This window comes from Trichechus manatus, unplaced genomic scaffold (genome assembly GCF_000243295.1).
Source record: "Trichechus manatus latirostris isolate Lorelei unplaced genomic scaffold, TriManLat1.0 scaffold00029, whole genome shotgun sequence".
Taxonomy (NCBI): domain Eukaryota; kingdom Metazoa; phylum Chordata; class Mammalia; order Sirenia; family Trichechidae; genus Trichechus; species Trichechus manatus.
The window spans coordinates 7,746,423-7,767,254 of NW_004443965.1; the positions used below are offsets into that span (position 1 = coordinate 7,746,423).

The 20,832-nt window shown below is 40.7% G+C and overlaps 1 protein-coding gene across 1 annotated transcript in view; it reads right to left on the minus strand.

Annotated features, from left to right (window-relative positions):
* Positions 1-20,832, minus strand: part of ANKDD1B (ankyrin repeat and death domain containing 1B) — a 95,207-nt gene that overhangs the window by 44,546 nt on the left and 29,829 nt on the right. The window contains exons 4-7 of the mRNA XM_004374487.2: positions 18,928-19,026; positions 18,714-18,818; positions 14,159-14,257; positions 13,267-13,365 (exon numbers count right to left, since the gene is read on the minus strand). Coding sequence (XP_004374544.1) covers positions 13,267-13,365; positions 14,159-14,257; positions 18,714-18,818; positions 18,928-19,026 — 402 coding nt within the window. The remainder of the gene's footprint in view (positions 1-13,266; positions 13,366-14,158; positions 14,258-18,713; positions 18,819-18,927; positions 19,027-20,832) is intronic.

Consider the following 20,832-nt stretch of genomic DNA (forward strand, 5'->3'; position numbering starts at 1 on the left):
TTAACTTTCTTCAGCTTCAACTTGAACTTGCATATGAGCAACTGATGGTCTGTTCTGCAGTCGGCCCCTGGCCTTGTTCTAACTGATAATATTGAACTTCTCCATCATCTCTTTCCATAGACATAATTTGATTCCTGTGTATTTCATCCAGCAAGGTCCACATGTACAGTCACCATTTACATTGTTGAGAAAAGATATTTCCAATTAGTGGTCTTGCAAAATTCTGTCATGTGATCTCCAACATCATTTCTGTCACCAAGGCCATATTTTCCAACTACTGATCCTTTTTCTTTGTTTCCAACTTTTACATTCCAATCACCAGTAATTATCAATGTATCTTGATTGCATGTTTGATGTCTGCAGAAGTTGGTAAAAGTCGTCAAGTTCTTCATCTTTGGCATTAGTGGTTGGTAGTAAATTTGAATAATAGTCATATTAACTTGTCTTTCTTGTTTGTGTATGGATATTATCCTATCACTAACAGTGTTGTACTTCAGGATAGATCTTGAAATGTTCTTTCTGATGATGAATGTGATGCCATTCCTCTTCAGTTTTTCATTCCCAGTATAGTAGACCATCAAAAAAAAAAAAAAAAAATCCACTGCTGTCAAGTCAATTCCAGCTCATAGGGACTCCATAAGGTTTCCAAGGCTTTACTTTAGCAGACTGCCACATCTTTCTCCAGTGGAGCCACTGGTGGTTTCAAATGACCAGTTGCCCAATTCAAAATGGCCAATACCAGTCCATTCCAGCTCACTAATACCTAGGATATTGATCTTTATGTGTCCCATTTCATTTTTGACAGCATCCTATTTCCCTTGATTCATACTTCATACACTCCACGTTCTGATATATCATGGATGTTTGCAACTATTTCTTCTCATTTTAAGTCATGCCACATCAGCAGATGAAGGTCCCCAAAGCTTTACTGCATTCAGTTCATTAAGGTCGACCCTACTTTGAAGAGGCAGCTCTTTTCCAGTCATATTTTGGGTGCCTTCCAACCTGCGGGGCTCATCTTCCAGAACTATATCAGATGTCTTAGTCATCTAGAGCTGCTATAATAGAAATACCACAAGTGGATGGCTTTAACAAAGAGAAATGTATTCTCTCACAGTCTAGGAGACTAGAAGTCCAAATTTAGGGTGCCAGCTCCAGGGGAAGGCTTCCTGTCTCTGTCAGCTCTGGGGGAAGGTCCTTGTCATCAATCTTCCCCCGGTTGAGGAAATTCTCAGTGCAGGAACATCGGGTCTAAGGGGCACGCTATTCTCCTGGCTCTTCTTTCTTGGTGGAATGAGGTCCCCTGTCCCTCTGCTCGCTTCTTTCTTTTATATCTCAAAAGAGATTGGCTTAAGACACAACCTAATCTTGTAGATCTTATCAATGTAACTGCTGTTAATCTATCTCATTAACATCATAGTGATAGGATTTACAACACGTAGGAAAATCACATCAGATGACAAAATGGTGGACAATCACACAATACTGGGAATCATGGCCTAGCCAAATTGATATACATATTTTGGGGGGACACAATTCAATCCATGACATCAGATAATGTTCAGGTGCTATCCATGATGTTTTCACTTGCCAGTTTTTTCAGAAGTAGATCATCACATCTTTTTTCCCAGTCTCTTAGTCTTGAAGCTCTGCTAAAATCTGTCCACTTTGGGTGACCCTGCTGGTATTTGAAATACCAGTGGCATATCTCCTAGCATCACAGCAACACACAAGCCACCACAGTACTACAAACTGACAGACAAGTGGTGGACCCTCTACTTTACCAAGCATGATGTCCTTCATCAGGGACTGGTCCCTGCAGGTAACACATCCAAAGTATGTAAAATGAAGTCTCGCCATCCTCCCTTCTAAGAAGCATTCTGGTTGTACTTCTTCCAAGACAGATTTGCTCAGTCTTTTGTATGTCCATGTTATATTCAATATTCTTCCCCAACACTAATTTGCAACCACATAAGACACCCAAAATGAGACTCTCCCAGCTGAGCCCAGTCAACCCACAGAATCATGAAAGACAGTAATAATAATAATAATAAAGATAATAATTGTTTTAAGCCATTCTGCTTTGGGTTGTTATGAAGCAATAGATAACTGGAACAGATGCTAATAGGAATAATATATACTCTGATCAACTGGATTCTAGCTTGATCTGACACTAGATGTCTATATGGCCTTGTATAAGTAGCCTATCAAGTCTGGTTCAATTTGTCTTTATTAGTAAAAATGATATAAGCACTTACATAGTTTTCTATTGCTGCTATAACAAATTACCCCAAATTTAGTGGCTTAAACAATATAAATTTATTATCTTACAGTTTTGGAGGTCAGAAGTCAGAGATGGGTCTCGCTGGGCTAAAATCAAGGCGTCAGCAGGGCTGTATTCCTTTCTGAGGGTCTACAGGGGAGAATCTGTTTCATTGCCTTTTCCAGCTTCTAAAGTCTGTCCACTTTCCTTGGCTTGTGGCTTTCTACCTCCATCTTCAAAGCCAGCTGCAGAAGGTTGAGTCCATCTCACATCCAATCACTTTGACTTGTCTTCTGCCTCCCTCTTGCACTCTATGGGAATCTTGTGATTACAGTTGGCCCACCTGGATAATTACCCAGGGTAATCTCATTTTAAGGTCACCTGATTAGCAAACTTAATTCCATCTGCAATCTAAATTTCCTTATGCCATGTAATTTAACATATTCACAGCTTCCAGGGATTAGGACTTGGACATCATTAGGGTGGGAGGCAGCATTAATCTGCCCATCATACTATCCTACCTCTTTCTTTCAAATCTATTAATAGTGAGAGTATAAATGAGCTAGTAAATGTGTATGATAATCATAACTACCATTCTATTCATTCCACAAAAAAATTATTTAACATCTACTATGTGCTAGGCTTTATATTAGATAGTGGAGGGATCAGCTGGTGAATAAGACTAACAAGATCCCTGATATTATAAGGTTTACATTCCAGTGGGAGTGGACAATCGATTCACCTGTAGATTACAGACTCATAGGTCAGTAAATCAATATACTTAGAATAAATCTATTCATTAGATTCTAGATATTGCTAGAATAATATCAGCTAGTGATAAGTGCTACAAAAAAGTAAAATAACATGACTGAGTAGCTATTTTCTAGTGGATGATCAAGGAAGGCTTCTTGGATAAGATGATATTTAAACTGATATCAGAGTAGAAAGAAATGCCCTCATGGAAGATCTCAAGCCTTCTGTAGCAGGAACAAGTCTGTGAGGAACTCAAGGCTGGGGATCTCACTGCAGGGGGAGGTGTGGAAGGCTGCAGATTTTACCCATGAGGCACTACAGCACAGTATATAGGGCCAACCAACATTTTAAGGGCCAAAGAAATATTGAAACTTAAAAAGAACAAATTATTTGTTCTGAAATACTAAAAGAAAACCTCAAAATTAAAGTTAATAGATTTTTAATTGGCACAGTATACTTCATTGATTACTAAATGTAAAATCATAAAATATTCATTTCGTTTGTAAACAATTTGTAGGTTAAAATTTTTCCCCTTGCCCATGTTCCCAAGAATGTACACAGAGTTCTAAGAAATCAAAGTCAATCATAAATGATATTTTCTAGCCAAATAATATTAAAAGCAAAAATAGAAAAAAGCCTTTAAAAATAATTTATGGCCCAAAAAATGTATTTAATGTGGGATGAGGGGGCATTTAAATATGTTTGATGAGATGTAAAGTAGAGTTTCCAGAAGTATGAGTTTTTGGGCCTACAAACAACAACAATGGGGCCTACAAAAGCCTTAATTGGACTGGGGCAGTTAACAAGAACCTGAAGACAGCCTGTTAACCAAAGGCTGGGTAGCCTCTCAGTCTAACACAAATGGAGGAAAGCCCCTCTACCTGCTCTAAATCCATAATCTCATTCCAATTCCCTACTCAGAAATGACTCAACCCTTTTACCTCCTCCCCTTGGCTGGGGGTGGAGAACACAAAAGCAATCTCCTGGAGACCAAGACTAATCAGTGTCAGCAGGTGAAGCATTTCCATGACCAAATGAAGGAATTAATTACCTACAGGTGTGAAAGCAAACCAACGTTAAACCTATCCCTGTTTCAATGTGTCCATGCTGCTGGCTTCTTGCTCCACATTTGCGTATTTCCCCAGGGTCTTCACTGAGTTGGGCAGAGACAGGTGTGGACAGCAATGGGGGCTCAGGAAGTGTGCTAACAATCTCAGAAGGAAAACTCTAGAAAATGTAAAAGGTGAAACATGGACTCAGGACAACTTTCCAGCTGACTAGAGCCTGTTAACAAGGCAGCTGAGGCTATGGCTGTGCGGATATCTAGCATGTAAAGCTTGCAGTTTTAGCCAGGTGGGGAGAGCACGTGAATGGAAAACCATTAGAAAGCAGCATCCCTCTGAGGGCAAAATAATGAAGGACAGAAATGTGGGAGGGTACAGAAAAAAGGAGTGAGCATAAGAGGATCTTGCTAACCAGGGAGGCCTTTCCAGGGACTCAAGGATGGATGTGTAACAGGAACAAGGGAGGTACCACATGCACAGTGACTAAAAAGCAGCACAGCTCTCCAAATTCTGAATATTGCATGGTTCCCATGAATTTTTTATGTTTTGGTTTACTTATTGCATAAATAACCTTGTAACATCAGTGGGAATCCACTCACACTGTTTTCATTTCCCCCACAATCCTTATCCATGTACATATAAATTGTGTATAGTAAAAATATATGCACAAACAGGTATTGGTATTTCAACCGGTGTTCTATCATGAACATTTTTGTAAAGTGCAATATATTTAGTGTCGATCACTATTATTTTTTAATGAGTACATAATTTTCCAACAAACGGGTACACCAAACTTTTATTCAATCTTTCCCAGCCATTCATTGCACATGCAGGTTGCAATCTAATTCTTGACTGTCGTAGGTAACTTCTACATCTATCTTAATGCGTGTAGCTTTTTCCTCCTTTTATTTACTTAGCCTAATTTCTCATACATGGGTGAAAAGAAAGGGGCAAACTGCTTTTTTAAACGGTTGCACAAATTTACATGCCCGCCAGCAGAATACAAAGATACAAACCATTGGCAGTTTTGGACATTATTCTTGATTCTAGTGTTTAACTTTGTACCTTTTGAAAAGGAATTGTTAATACATTAGGTTAATATGGAAAGATCTCCCAGAATATATTGGCAATTGAAAAAACAAAGGTACAGAGAAGTGTATGTATATATACACATATACATATGTTATACATGTATGTGTCATATATATACACCATACCAACATTTATGTGGTGTCAGTCTGTATACATGTGTGTGCTTAATTACATTTTCCATGTGAATGCATAGAAAATTCCTGAAAGATTAAATAAACTATTAACAACGTTAGTTCTCAAGAGTGAAAGTGAGATGTGGGGTTGGAGTAAGACACACTTTATTATATATCGTTTGATACTCTTCACATTTTTGTGATGAGTTATTATCATTATACTTTAAAAATTAATTAGAAATATTGAAAAAGAAAGTAAACCATCTGAAGACAAGCTCATTACAGTGGTTTAAGGCTCAGGCACTGGGGTCACATCTGAGTTTGAATCCTTACATTGTCATTGGCTAGTTGTATGATCCTAGATGAGTTCCTTAACTTTTCTAAACTCTAGTTCTTTCATCTAAAAAAATGAAGATAAGAATACAGTTTCCATCTCAAAAGACATTAGCACAATGATTAAACACAAATGTAATCAATATTATGATTATAATTATTTCCAGGGTTATAGACAATAGACGGAGAGCTCTTTGAGAATGGGGATGATGCCTTTAATCTATATATCCTCAGCACCAACCACAGGGCTTGGCATGAAATAGGTGCTCAACAGACGTTTCCTGAATGAAGAGCTGGCTGGCTGGCTGGCTGAATGGATGGATGGATGGATGGATGGATGGTTGAATGGATGAATGGATAAGTGGACGGATGCATGGATCTAAACGTGTTTTTAGAGCCTCAACAGTCATCATTTTACAGAGCAAGAATCAGAGTCCAAAGAGATAGAGGGTCCCAGCAGGCATCTGAGGAAACATACTCCTAGATTTTCTAACTCACAGACTCATTCTTTATTTTGGCATATTACTTCATTAATCCTTTAGAAACATGATTTTAATTCTCATGACAATTCCATAGGATTGAGAAAATGGTCATTTTGTAGCCCAGTTTTCCAGATGGAGAAACTGGCTCTTAGAAGTTAAGGAATGTAGAGTCACCCAGCTAGTAGATAAACCCAAAACCAGAACCAAGTCATCTGACTCCAAGTTCAATGTTCTTTGCACTGCACCACTCTGTCTTCTTCAGACTCCAGATTGACCATGTGAGGTTTTACACAATAAACATCTTTTCAGCACCTACTATGTACAAGACCCACCAGAATACACATGTGGACCTTGCCAGATGGAATACACAGGAATCAAATTGCTTACATCTGTGGAAAAAGATGACGGAGAAGCTTAATGTCATCAGTCAGAACAAGGCCAGGGGCTGACTGCAAAACGGACCATCAATTGCTCATATGCAAATTCAAGGTGAAACAAAAGAAAATTAAAACAAGCCCACGAGAGTCAAAGTACAACCTTGAGTATATCCCGCCTAAATTCAGAGACCATCCCAAGAATAGATTTCATGCACTGAACACTATGACCAAAGACCAGATGACTTATGGGATGACATCAAGTACATCATACATGAAGAAAGCAAAAGGTCGTTAAAAAGACAGGAAAGAAAGAAAAGAAGAGACTCTGAAAGTTGCGCTTGAACATGGAGTAGCTAAAGCAAAAAGAAGAAATGATCATGTAAAAGAGCTGAACAGAAAATTCCGAAGGGCATCTCTAGAAGATGAAGTAAAGTATTATAATGAAATGTGCATAGACCTGGAGTCAGAAAACCAAAAGGGAAGGACATGCTTGGCATTTCTCAAGCTGAAAGAACTGAAAAAAAAATTCAAGCCTCGAGTTGTATTATTGAAGGGTTCTATGGGCAAAATATTGCATTATGCAGGAAGCATCAAAAGAAGATGGAAGGAATACACACAGTCACTGTACCAAAAAGAATTGGCTGATGATCAGCCATTTCAAGAGCTAGCATATGATCAAGAACCGATGGTACTGGAGGAAGAAATCCAAGCTGCACTGAAGGCATTGGAGAAAAACAAGCCTCCAGAAATTGACGGAATACCAACTGAGATGTTTCAACAAACAGATACAACACTGGAAGCGCTCACTCACCTATTCCAAGAAATTTGGAAGACAGCTACCTGGCCAATCGACTGGGAGAGATCCATATTTGTGCTCAATCCAAAGAAAGGTGATCCAACAGAATGCAGAAATTATCTAACAATATTATTAATATCACATGCAAGTAAAATTTTGCTGAAGATCACTCAAAAATGGTTGCAGCAGTACGCAGAGAGGGAACTGCCAGAAATTCAAACTGGATTTAGACAAGGACACGGAAAGAGGAATATCATTGTTGGTGTCAGATGGATCTTGGCTAAAAAAAGAGAATACCAGAAAGATGTTTACCTGTGTTTTACTGACTACACAAAGACATTTGATTGTGCGGATCACAAAAAATTATGCATAACATAGTGAAGAATGGGAATTCCAGAGCACTTAATTGTGCTCATGCAGAACCTGTACATAGACCAAGAGGCAGTCATTCAGACAGAACAAGGAGATACTGCATGGTTTAAAATCAGGAAAAGTGTGTGTCGGGGTTGTATCCTTTCATCATACTTATTTAATCTGTATGCTGAGCAAATAATTCAAGAAGCTGGACTTCATGAAGAACACAGCATCAGGATTGCAGGAAAACTCATTAACGATCTGTGATATACAGATGATATAACCTTGCTTGCTGAAAGCGAAGAAGACTTGAAGCACTTATTGATGAAGATCAAAGACTACAGCCTTCAGCATGGATTACACCTCAACATAAAACAAAAATCCTCACAACCGGACCAATAAGCAATATCATGATAAACGGAGAAAAGATTGAAGTTGTCAAGGATTTCATTTTACTTGGATCCACAATTAACACCGATGGAAGCAGCAGTCGAGAAATCAAACGATGTATTGCACTGGGCAAATTTGCTGCAAAAGACCTCTTGGAAGTGTTCAAAAGCAAAGATGTCACTTTGAGGACTAAGGTGTGCCTGACCCAAGCCATTGTATTTTCAATTGCCTCATAATGCATCAAAAGCTAGACAGTGAATAAGGAAGACCAAAGAAGCATTCATACCTTTGAATTATGGTGTTGGCAAAGAATATTAAATATAACATGGACCGCCAGAAGAACAAACAATCTGTCTTGGAAGAAGTACAGCCACAATGTTCCTTAGAAGGAAGGATGGTGAGACTGCATCTCATGTACTTTGGGCATGTTATCAGGAGGGACTAGTCCATGGAGAAGGACATCAGGCTTGGTAAAGTTAGAGGGTCAGGGAAAAAGAGGAAGACGCTCAACAGGATGGACTGACACAGTGGCTGCAACAATGGGCTCAAACAGCAACGACTATGGGGATGGCACAGGACTGGGCAGTGTTTCCTTTTGTTGTACATTGGGTCTCTGTGAGTTGGAAAGGACTCGATGGCACCTAACAACAACAACTTACAAGACAGGTATGTACTAGTTGCTATGGAGAAAATAAGTAAGAAAAGCTACCTGTTCCTTCTGTCCCATTCTCAATGACCTCTTTCCCAAATGAACAAAAGAATGGTATTGCTTTTGAGTAGATGTCAATTAGGGAATAATCCCATTGCCATTGAGTCGATTCCGACTCATAGCGACCCTATATAGGACAGAGTAGAAGTGCCCCATAGGGTTTCCAAGGAGCAGCTGGTATATTCGAACTGCCGACTTTTTGATTAGCAGCCTGAGCTCTTAACCACTGTGCCACCAGGGCTCCAATTAGGGAATAGCATCGGGAAATCATTAATTCTTACCTCAAACAAAGCATATTATAAATATTAATTCCAAAAAAATCCTAGTGAGAGGATCAATGCAGGACCGGATTCCCCAAAGAACATTCTGAGTCCCTCCCACTGCTTTAGTGAACATAGCAAAGAGAACATACTTTATCTGGAATGTTGATATCACTTCCTGCTGCCAGGAGCACTTTGCAGCATTCTTCATGACCTCCTTCAACAGTCAAAAGGAATGGTGTTTCTCCATTCTACCAAAAGAAAAACTTAAAATCAATTCCCCATGGCATGGAATGAAATTACTTGAGAAACAGTGTGCTTTCTTGTACATTATGCTTAATAATAATACCAGTTGCTGTGGAGTTGATTCCCAGTCATGGTGACTCCATGTGTGCCATACTAGAACTGTGGGTTTCAATCGATGATTTTTCAGAAGTATATTGCCAGACCTTTCTTATCAGGCACCTCTGGGTGCACTTGAACCTCCAACCTTCCAGTTAGCAGCTGAGCACATTAACCATTTGCACAAGCTAGGTACACCCCTTAATAATAATATATAGCATTTCTGAGCATCTATTGTATGCCAAGCTTAGACTGCCAAGACAATGTGCTTTAGCACAGTGAAATCTCACAACAACCCTGTGAGGTAGGGGTTAATATTATCCCCATTTTATAGACAAGGAAACTAAGCTTCAGCTGAAAAGTTATAAAGCAAGCACTCACATCCAGCCTGTTTGGCTCCAAAGCCTGCACTCTTTAACTGCCCTGTTATCTTGACTGCTTTTCAAGTTCTCATCTATCTTTCATGCTCCCACCAAAATCCAAAACCAAACCCACTGCTGTCGAGTCGATTTTGACTCATAGCGACCCTAGCCTTTATTAATTCATGTAGTAAATGTTTGTTAGACATCTACTATACGTCAGGCACTACTAGGCATTGCGATTGGAAAGATGAATAGGATACAGACCCTGCCCACAAGAAGATAACAACCTATTATGAAAGATAAACATGGAAATAAAGAATTATAATGCAGTATGAAACGTACAAAGAAGAACATTTGTACCAAGTACAGCTTTAATCTGTAAAACTGACTTAAAACTTTGTGTCATTTAAAAAAAAAAAAGAAAAGTAATACCCTATCTCAGTACTTAAGTTTCCTGAAACTCATTATGATAAACTCTAGTAGGACAAAATGAGAGTTTAGTTTAGGCCAAAAGATAGAGGGGAAAAAATGGAACTGGCCTCACACAATAGTTACTTGGATATTTCCCCTTCCTTATGCAGATCCATTTTGAAGAATATTGGGAAGGAAGTGCATGCTTGGCAAAATAGAGGGTCATCAAAAAATAGGAAGACCCTCAATGAGATGGATTGACACAGTGGCTGCAACGATGGGCTCAAACATAGCAACAACTGTGAGAATGGTGCAGGACCGGGCAACATTTCTTTTTGTTATACATGGGGTCACTATGAGTTGGATCCAACTTGAACAGCACCTAACAACAACAACAACATGGCCTTATGGGGGTCCTTGGGTGGTGTAAATGGTTAATGTGCTTAGTGCCAATTAAAAGGTTGGCATTTCAAATTCACCCAGAGTCACCTTGGAAGAGATGCCTGGTGATCTCTTTCCAAATAATCAGCCATGGAGCACAGTTCTACACTGACACACATGGGGTCTCTATGAGTCAGAATTGACTTGGAATTAACTGGTACTGGTTATGGAGCCCTGGTGGCACAGTGATTAAGAGCTTGGCTGTTAACCAAAAGGCTGGCAGTTCAAATCTACCAGCCACTCCTTGGAAACCCTATGGAGCAGTTCTACTCTGTCCTACAGGTTTGCTATGAGTTAAAATCGACTAGATGGCAATGGGCCTGGTTTTTTTAGGGGGGTTTGCTTATGGCCTTAGGAGGTATTTTGCAGATGTGGAAACTGAGGCTGAGAAGGATTAAGTAATGTGCCCAAGATCATCCAGTTGGAGAGTGGTGGTGTCAGGATTCAGGCCAGGCAGTCAGAGCCACGCTTGTAATTTCTGTCTGCCCAGGTCTAGGGACACATGTGACCAGGCTGGTGTGGTCCAAAAGGAATACTGACTTGTTCCAGGCATCACACATGTTCATTTTCATAGCCTTCTATTTTCATCATGTTGTCCACTCACAGTTGCTATTTTTATTACTGGACTCTATCAATTCTAAAATCTATATTGCTTCACATGTTAACATATCCTAGATCAGGATGTATCATACAACCTCATTTAACCAGGTGGCAAGTATGATATAGATGTCATTGCCAGAGAATGTTTATTAAGACTTTCAGAATGGGCCTTGGCAGCTTAGGAAAAAAATCCCAGAAACAATGGTGGGCACCACTTTATGAAATGCTGCATTACCTTTGAAGGCACAAAATCAGTTATTATTGCATTGATTCTGACTCCTCGTGACCCCATGTGTGTCAGAGTAGAACTGTACTCCATAGGGTCTTCAATGGCTGATTTTTCAGAAGTAGATGGCCAGTCCTTTCTTCCGAGGTAGCTCTGGGTGAACTCAAACCTCCAACCTTTCCATTAGGAGTCAAGCACGTTAAACGTTTGCACCACCCATGGACTCCTTTGAAGGCACAGAGGAAATATTTTGTCTGGAAAAGCAGGGGCATCAAAGACTATGAGTAAGAGAGTGACTCAAAAGAACTTTCTCTGAATGTGAAGTTTAGGAATGCTTAACCAGCTTATTTTCTTAATTGTCTTAATTTTTTCATATGTACGATAAAAATCTAAGATGAAAGTCTAAAATTCCCTTTCAATAAATATAAATATTCTAAGTTACAGGAAAGCTTTGTGTCATAGTTTGATTGGTAGCATTCTTTCTTAGTGTTACATAAAATAATGGTGTGACTAACAACCAATGGTATCTTAAATGACTGACGTTACTTCTTACTTATCTCTCAGGAGAGATGCCAAGCTCAGAACTCATCAAAACATTAAATAATGAAGTCAGAGAGGACTCCACTCACCTGTTTCTGAAGAGCTATTCCAAAAGTCAATGACCCAAAGGTTAACTAGAGCAGATGACTCACAAATCTGCCTCCGAAGCCACAACCCCTCTGCTGAATCCCAGATTCAATTTCTCTCTCTCTCTATCGCTCTCAGCCTGAATGTACTCAACCCCCAGGTGCCCCAAACTTAACCCATCCAAATCCTCATTACTTCCTTCCTATTCCTCCACACACCTGCTCCTCCCCTGTGTTGCACAGGTCAGGGACAAGCACCCCACCCTTCCATTAGGCCAAGTCAGAAAGTTAGGGGTCAGAATATACTCCTGCTCCCTAAATCTCTGGTCAGAAGACCTATGGACTCTGCCTCTTCCTATCACTTCATTTGATTACCACCTGTGAGTGCCTCTGGGAGAGGCCCACAGCTCTTACTTGAGCCATTTTGCAGTCTCTTGGCTGCGACTCCCCACCTCCAGGCTCTTCTGGCACCAAGCCACCCTTCAAGCTGCTGCCAGAGTTACTTTCTTATACGCAAGATGGATCCCATGCCTCTTTGCTTCTTAATACCCTTCAAGATCTCTGGTGCTGACAGGTCAAAGCCCGAACCCTCCTCTGGGCAAGCACAGCCTTTCATCATCTTCCCTGGCAGACTCAGCTCCCACTTTTCCACCTCAATTTCTGCCACCCTAAACCTGTCAGTCCTGGAACACATCTTGCTCTTTCATGCCTCAGTTCCCTCCGTCTGAAATAACCTACTTTCATGCTCTCCTGTCTTCCTCCCACCAATGCTCACTCAAATGTCAAAACCCAACTAACACATCATGTCCTCTGTGAAGACTGTGTAATTTCCATGGCTTCGAACCGGTTTGAAGCCCCGGTAATTTCTGAAACAGATTTTCTTTTGTGTTCCCATGAAATACTGTCTATACATCTATTATTCCATTTAGCCCAATATATTAATTTTTTTTCATGACCTTCTTTCCCTGCAGGCTTCTACAATAAGAACAGCTACTTCACCTGACACAGAGTATGCATTAAACAAGTATTTTGTAATGAAGGGGTGAATAAATAAACAAATTAAAAAGTGAATTGTTGTGGAATACTTTAAAGAAAAAATAGGAATCTCTTACCACCACATTTTGACACCCAGTGGCACTAACCCTCTTGGTTTTCCTCCCATTCCTTTTCTGAAAGCCATCCCTCTGACCCTTCTACTTTTCATGCTCACCTGTAATGAGCAATTCCACATACCTCATTGGATGCTCACCTGTAATGAGCACTTCCACATACCTCATTGGTCTCGTTTATTTCGTGCCACTGAGTTAGCAGCACCTGTACTGCCGGACTGTGACCATGTTTTGCAGCGAGGTGCAGGGCAGTGTTTCCTTCCTGCAACAGAGACAAAATTGAGGTAGGATCCCCTGCACCAAGGAACACGTCCCTCCAACAATCAGCCTGCAGTGAGGCTTCTCAAAAGTTTTATTTGGTTAAAGCTGGGGTCCTGAGTGTAGGTTACATTATCTATAGTTTTAAGTGAAATTTATAAACAGTTAAGATTTAAATGAAAAGACACAGTTCTTTAAAACAGTAGATAAAATCAGTCCCTACCTTTTGTTCTACTTTGCTACCAATTTGCTTGCCAAAAAAAGGGGGGGGGGGCAATAAAAGTAATTCCATTTAAGCTATGTGAGGGTAAACTGATGAAAGATTTCTGGGAGGTAGTTTTGGCATTGTATATCGAAAGACTTAAAAAGGTGCAAAACCCTTTGACCTGCAATTCCACTTCTAGAAATTTATCCTAAGACAACAATCATGGATGTTCACATAGATACAGATGTCCACCCTGGGGTTTTCCCTCCTCAGCCAGTGGGGCTGAGTCTCCAGAGGAACTCAGGGAAGGGGTGGGGTGGGTTGGAGTTGATAGTGGAAAAATCCATGTAGCCTATTGACTTCACAAACATTTATGGAACTAAAACTGCCAATCTGGACAATCCATGGCAAATGTGGATTAATTTCACCAGGATAGCCCATGATTCTCTCTGACTGTAGGAACAGTTTAACAACTCAACTGCTGACTAAAAGATCATCACCATATCCATATCAATCCACCAACTGTTACTCCCTACACTGATTATAACTCCCTTTCTCTTGTTCTCACCAAAGAAATAAAAGTCCAACTCACCTTGTCCTTTTCGGAAGTGTACAGATTAAGTGAGATAAGTTTTTCGATCATTTCAACATGGCCCTTCTCAGCTGCCAGAAGAAATGGCTTTCTTCCTTTCTGAAATTCAATCACAAACTTCAAGCATTCATTACACACTTCCTGAACAAGCCGCACAAGTGACAAGGCTGGCAGTATTTTAACCCCACATTTAACTCACAAAATTACCACAGGCCACACTTGGCCCCAGTCAACTCAGAAGACATAGGACACAAACCACAGCTTGTCAGCATCAGCTGTACCTCTTCATATTATACTACACATAGGTGTCCAGGAGCTATTCTATTTGGCCCCCCAACTGACAGCTCAGTTGCAAAGTGACAAGATCTACATTGTGAGGGTGTGGGAGCCACTCTTGCATAGGTGTCCCCTTCAAGGGACATGCTCAGTTACAAGAGTCACTGCGCTCAGGGAAGCCCAAAGTTTGGCTTCCCGTCTGGTATTTATTGTTCATCTGTAGTTCCTCCCAGCCTAGATGCAATTTACCAATTAGGGGTCAAATCTATCATAAGCAATGCTTCTTAGAAACATAGCCAATATTTTATTTGTATCTGGTTTGCAGGGACACAGAGCCAGAAAGTTAGCCAAAGTGTAAATTCTTAAGCAGAAGGAAAACAGGTGTTGTTAGCCCTTTATCCACAGAGATTACAAATAATATATGAGGGTGTTGTGCCCTATAACGGATATTTATTGCTTTTGCATCTATGTTTACCTTTCTTTTAATAATGGCACTTTGGTTTTCCTTTGGAGAACCCATCCTCCTTCCATTTAGTCCATTTAGTGCTGTCCATTGCCAGAGCTTATCTGCCTGCCTTCTGCCACATGACATAACAATATTACCCATACTAGTCACATATTAAAAGGCAGCATACGGGTTCAGGATTGGGGATATGATTCAAGCAGGGCCAAAACGAGTTATACCTGAGATTTATATATGAACATTTGATGAGAGAGGAATTTTCTTTCTTATGGGTCAAAATCCACAAGGATATCAACTTGAGGCTGTAGCAGCCATCTTTCCCATCATATAGGCAGGACTCTTATGAATAATGCCAACGCACAGCTAGCCAAGTGTTGGAGAAAGAAAAAGAGCTGGATCCAGCCATGCCTGAAGCTATTACACTCTTGAACTCTTTAGTTAAAAAACCAAAACTAAACCCACTGCCATCGAGTAGACTCCAACTCATGGCAACCCCATGTGTGTCAGAGTAGAACTGCTCCATAGAGTTTTGTTGGCTGTAATCTGTACAGAAGAAGATCACCAGGTCTTTCTTCCATAGTGCCGCTGGGTGGGTTTGAACCTCCAATCTTTAGGTTGGTAGCTGAGTGCAAAAGTAAATTGCCTTTTATTGTTTAACCTAGTTTGAACTGGATTTTTGTCACTTGCAACAGTAAAAGTCATAGCTAATCCATATTTATTAGTTTGGGGACAAACAATTCTAGATACTAGAAGTATCAAGGATCTGTTTAACTTTGAAATGACCTTATTCTTTTACCCAGTGCTACAAAGCTTTGCATTTCTGCATAGCTAAACAAAGTAATACAGGATCCACCCACAAAGAAAGCCTAGTCTGATAAGAAATGGGAGGTTACGAGAAAAGACACAGTTATTACAGATTAAAACGTTGCTTCTCTCCAAGAAAGGAGCAACTACTTTAACGTTTGGATGCCCTTTTAAAATATTATCATCAAGGAAAAAAAAACTGTAAGCACCAAATTACACAAAATAAGGGCACTAAAAGGTAATCTATATCTTATAAATATATCAAAAGGTAGCAAAAACATAGAAGTTTCCTAGACATATCTAAACACTTTAAGGAGTCAAGTAGCTGAGACAGGGGCCTGGGGACCATAGTATCGGGGGACAACTAGGTCTATTGGCATAACACGGTTTATAAAGAAAATGTTCTACATTCCACTTTGGTGAGTAGCATTTGGAATCTTAAAAGCCTGCGAGCAGTCATCTAAGATACATCTATTGGTCCCATCCCACCTGGAGCAAAGGAGAATGAAGAAAACCAAAGACACAAGAAAAATACTATCCCAAAGGACTAAAGGACCACATGAACCAGAGACTCCACCAGCCTGAGACCAGAAGAAATAGATGGTGCCCGCTACCTACCACCAATGACTGCCCTGACACGGAACACAACAGACAGTCCCGGACAGAGCAGGAGGAAAATGTAGAACCAAATTCACATAAAAATACCAGACTTACTGGTCTGACAGAGACTAAAGGAACCCCTGAAACTATGGCCCTCAGATGCTATGCTAACCCAGAACTGAAAATATTCCTGAAGCCCACTTTTCAGACGAAGATTAGACAGGGCTTTAAAACAAAAAAATAATGTGAGGAGAGACTGCTGGATGGAACACAGCACAAGTCCCACAATGCCTCAGGTGCGTGTCTACACCCTGCAACATTTCCCCTCACCCTATGATCAGGATTTTAAGTAGAACCCCAGTATAAGGGAAAAAACCACTAGGTCCCTGAATAACTAGAGGTTTGAGGGGGAACAAAAATATTTGCCATGAGGTAAGAAGTGCTGAAAAGAGCAGTGTGTTGACTATGATGTTGCGGTACTGATGTGGGCATGCGGCACTGGATTTTACAGTCCCTTTACAAACTGCAGCTAATAATTTGGATTAAATCTGAGGCTGTCAAATGTTGGCCCCGGGTCTAATAAAAACGTAAATGTCTTCTCAATACTCTCATGCTCATTATTCCCACCATCCAAAAAAAGAAGTTCCTTAGCATTTTGATCTCTAGAGACTTGCTATATATTCCTTTGAACCAACCGAAGTTCTTATATATCTTTAGCTGAAACCAACATAATATTATACCACAAGATTCTTGTAAATATTCTATCAGTATATGAAAGGCCTTTGAGGCCCTCACTTCTATTCCCCAGCCCCCTCAAACATTTTAGTCTGAGTACTTATTTTTTATCACTAGATGAAAGTTTACATGTAGACTCAAAATATCTGAACTACTCTGCCCATAACTACCCCGGCTGCTCGAATCACTCTCCCCTGGGAAGATCACAGTGATTTCTAGGGCTATGGAGTCAGGAGAAACCTAAAAAGATTTCCCAGAGTACCCCATCTCTCCCATCCTCACCCAAACTCTCCTAAACCAAAAACAAAAAAATCAAGCCTGTTGCCGTCGAGTCGATTCTGACTCATAGCGATCCTATAGGACAGAGTAGAATTGCCCTATAGGGTTTCCAAGGAGAAGCTGGTGGATTCGAACTGCCCACATTTTGGTTAACAGCTTGAGCTCTTAACCACTGCACCACCAGGGCTCCCCAAACTCTCCTAGGCATAATTAAATCCATTTTATTATTAAGGCCTCCTCCCAGTAAAGCATTGCTTGTTAGCCTTTGGAGTTCCCTCCAAGCCAAAGAGAAGGATTTTAGGAATCCCTGTTTGGTAATCTCACAGCTGTTCTCAATCATTTACTGTTGATAAGAAACTAGGCAAGAGGGTGGCTCTTGGAAGGTGAAGGGCCCTTTTCTATCAAACACATTCCATGAACTCCACAATATCTTTCTAAACAAATACAGATGGGAACTCTATGATGAATTAATAGACCCTGAGTTCCTAATACCAGATTTAACTAGCTTTAGCCAACATTGTTGTTGTTAGTTGCCATCATCGACACGACTCAAACTCATGGTGATCTTACATATAACAGAATGAAACACTGCCCAGTCCTGCACCATCTTGAAGATTGTTGCTGTGTTTGTAGCTTTCAGCACGATACCCAACAATGTTTTTTTGTGATCCGTAAGGTTTTCATTGGCTGATATTTGGAAGTAGATCACCAGGCCTTTCCTCCTAGTCTGAAAGCGCTGCTGAAACCCGTCTACCATGGGTGACCCTGCTCATATTTGAAATACCAGTGGCATAGCTTCCAGCATCACAGCAGCATGCAAGCTACCACAGTACGACAAGCTGACGGGTGTGGTGGTTGGCCAACACACTTGACCCCAATTCACAGATCTCATAAAAAGAGTAGACTTAGTCTTTTCCATTGCTCAATCCACAGTTTTCTTACAGGATTTAAATAAGAGTTGGAGATTCTTCTCTCCTTAGATGACCCAGTAGACTAATTTTTTCGCTCATTCCTCATATGTCTCCGAACCCACCTTAATTTTAAGACTCTCTTAGCTGGGCCTATGGTTCTGTACAGCCTGCTTCCAGTCAGAGAAGGAAGAGGAGGAGAAAGGGGGTGAATACCATCATACCCCTGCCAGGATGAGGGCGTAGAGAGGAGGAAGAAATATGGGTGTTTCATCAATGCTTCCTGCCCTCCCCATAGGCAGGGGCCAGAGCCGCTGCCAACACCAACATTTCCCTTCTGCTGTGTGGTCCTCTACGGTATTGGAGCATCTGGCTACACGGCCAGGTCTGTCTGTGCTGGCTGCTTGGGCAGCTCCACCAGATGCAGGAAGAAAGTGGAGTTTTGTGGCGGTTGGTGTATGAGACACCTGTCCTACCACTGGAAACCCACCTCATCAGGTTGGTTTAGGTCCTTCAGGTGCAGATCTTGAATGAGGTACTCAGCAATTCGCACACTATTGCTCTGAGCTGCAAAATGGAGGGCGTTCATTCCATCCTAAAGAGAACCAGGGGACAGGGAGATACTTACACAGTGTCCTCAGAGCCTCAGCACTCCTGTGCTGGTGGGGTGAGAGCTTACGTCCAGGTGTAACATACATGCCTACCTGACTCTTAGCTTTCTGGTCCACACCAGCTTTCACTAGCATGAGCATGATCTCCAGGCTTCCAGACCAGGCGGCAAGGTGAATTACCGTCAAGCCGTGCTTCCCAGAGAAGAGAAGAGAGAAGAGAATTCATCACTCGGATGAGCCACAGCACACTATCTCAGTCAAGGCCAAGCTAATACTAGACTGTTGAAAACTAAGGAATATAGAGAGAATTTAATATTTAGTCAAGGTGATATTTCAATTCTGTGGGGGAGGGATGATTTAATAAGTGGTGTAGACACAGTGGTTCTTTATCTGAAAGAAAACAAAATTGAAATTCTGTATCATACCATATACACACACCATTAACGCTACACAAAAAAAAACACACCCATTGCCATTGAGTCAGTTCCAACTCATAGCAACCCTACAGGACAGAACAGAACTATCCCACAGGGTTTACAAGGCTATAATCTTTATGGGAGCAAATCACCAGGTCTCTTCTCCCATGAAGTTGCTGGCGGGTTCAAACTACCAACCTTTCAGTTAGCAGCTAAGTGCTTAACCACTGTGCCACTAGGGCTCCTTACCTCCAGAAAAGTGCCTTCCAAAAGCAAGCCCTCTCATCACACCATATTTGCTTCTCCTAATCAGCTATGTTTGCAATCTGGGAAACCACTTTGCTAGATGTATACAGAACGTCTGTGGGGCACTTCTATTTGTTAGGTGCATGTCATGGATTGAATTGTGTCCCCCCAAAAATGCGTGTAGCACCTTGGCTAGGTCTTGATTCCCTGTATTGTATGATTATGTTATCTGATGTGATTTCCTTATGTGTTGTAAACTCTACCACTGTGATGAGCTTATATGTGATCTCCTCATGTGTTATAAATTCTATCACTGTGATGAGGTTATACTGATGAGGTTGACAAGATTAGTGTCTTAATGCAATCTCTTTTGAGATATAAAAGAGAGAAGTGAGCAGAGACACATGGGAACCTCATACCATCAAGAAAGCAGTGCTGGGAGCAGAGCGTGTCCTCTGGACCTGAGGTTCCTGCGCAAAGAAGCTCCCAGACCAAAGGAAGAATGATGACACGGACTTTCCTCTAGAGCCAACAGAGAAAGGGTTCCCCTGGAGCTGATGCCCTGAATTTGGACTTGTAGCCTACTGGACTATGAGAGAATAAATTTCTCTTTGTTAAAACCATCCAATTGTGGTATCTCTGTTAGAGCAGCGCTAGATGACTGAGACAGTGCATAATCTTCTTGGTACTCATTTTGGCTGCTCTAGAAATAGAATTAATATATTCTCTTATTTTCAGTAGAGATCAGGTTTAGAGAGATGAAATAGTAAATCCCAGATTATTGAGCGGTTACTCTAAATTGGTGGTCCTCAACTGGGGGCAATTTTTGATTGTCATGACGAAGAGGTTGTTACAGATTAAATTGTGTCCACCCAAAATATGTGTTGTACAAATGCAAAATGGATTAAGGACCTAAATATGAAAACTAAAACCATAAAATTCTTAGAAGAACTAGCAGGGGCAACGCTGTCAGGCCTAGCTTTCAACAATGGATTATCTAATATAAGAACAAAACCACAAGCAGAAAAAGACAAATAAAAAAATGGGACATCATAAAAATTTAAAACTTTTGTTCATCAAAGCCTTACGAAGCCCCATAAAACCAAATGGGACTAATGAGGCACAGCAGTCCAGGGACAAGGGCTAGAAGGCAGAAGGGGACAGGAAGGCTGGTGATAGGGAACCCAAGGTTGAGTAAGAATATTGTTGATGTTTTGTGAGGTTGTTAACCATTGTCATAGGGCAACATGTGTACTAACTGTTAAATGAGAGACTATTTTCTTCTGTAAACCTTCATCTAAAGTGAGAATAGCAGCACAATTGGAAGAGCGTAGTC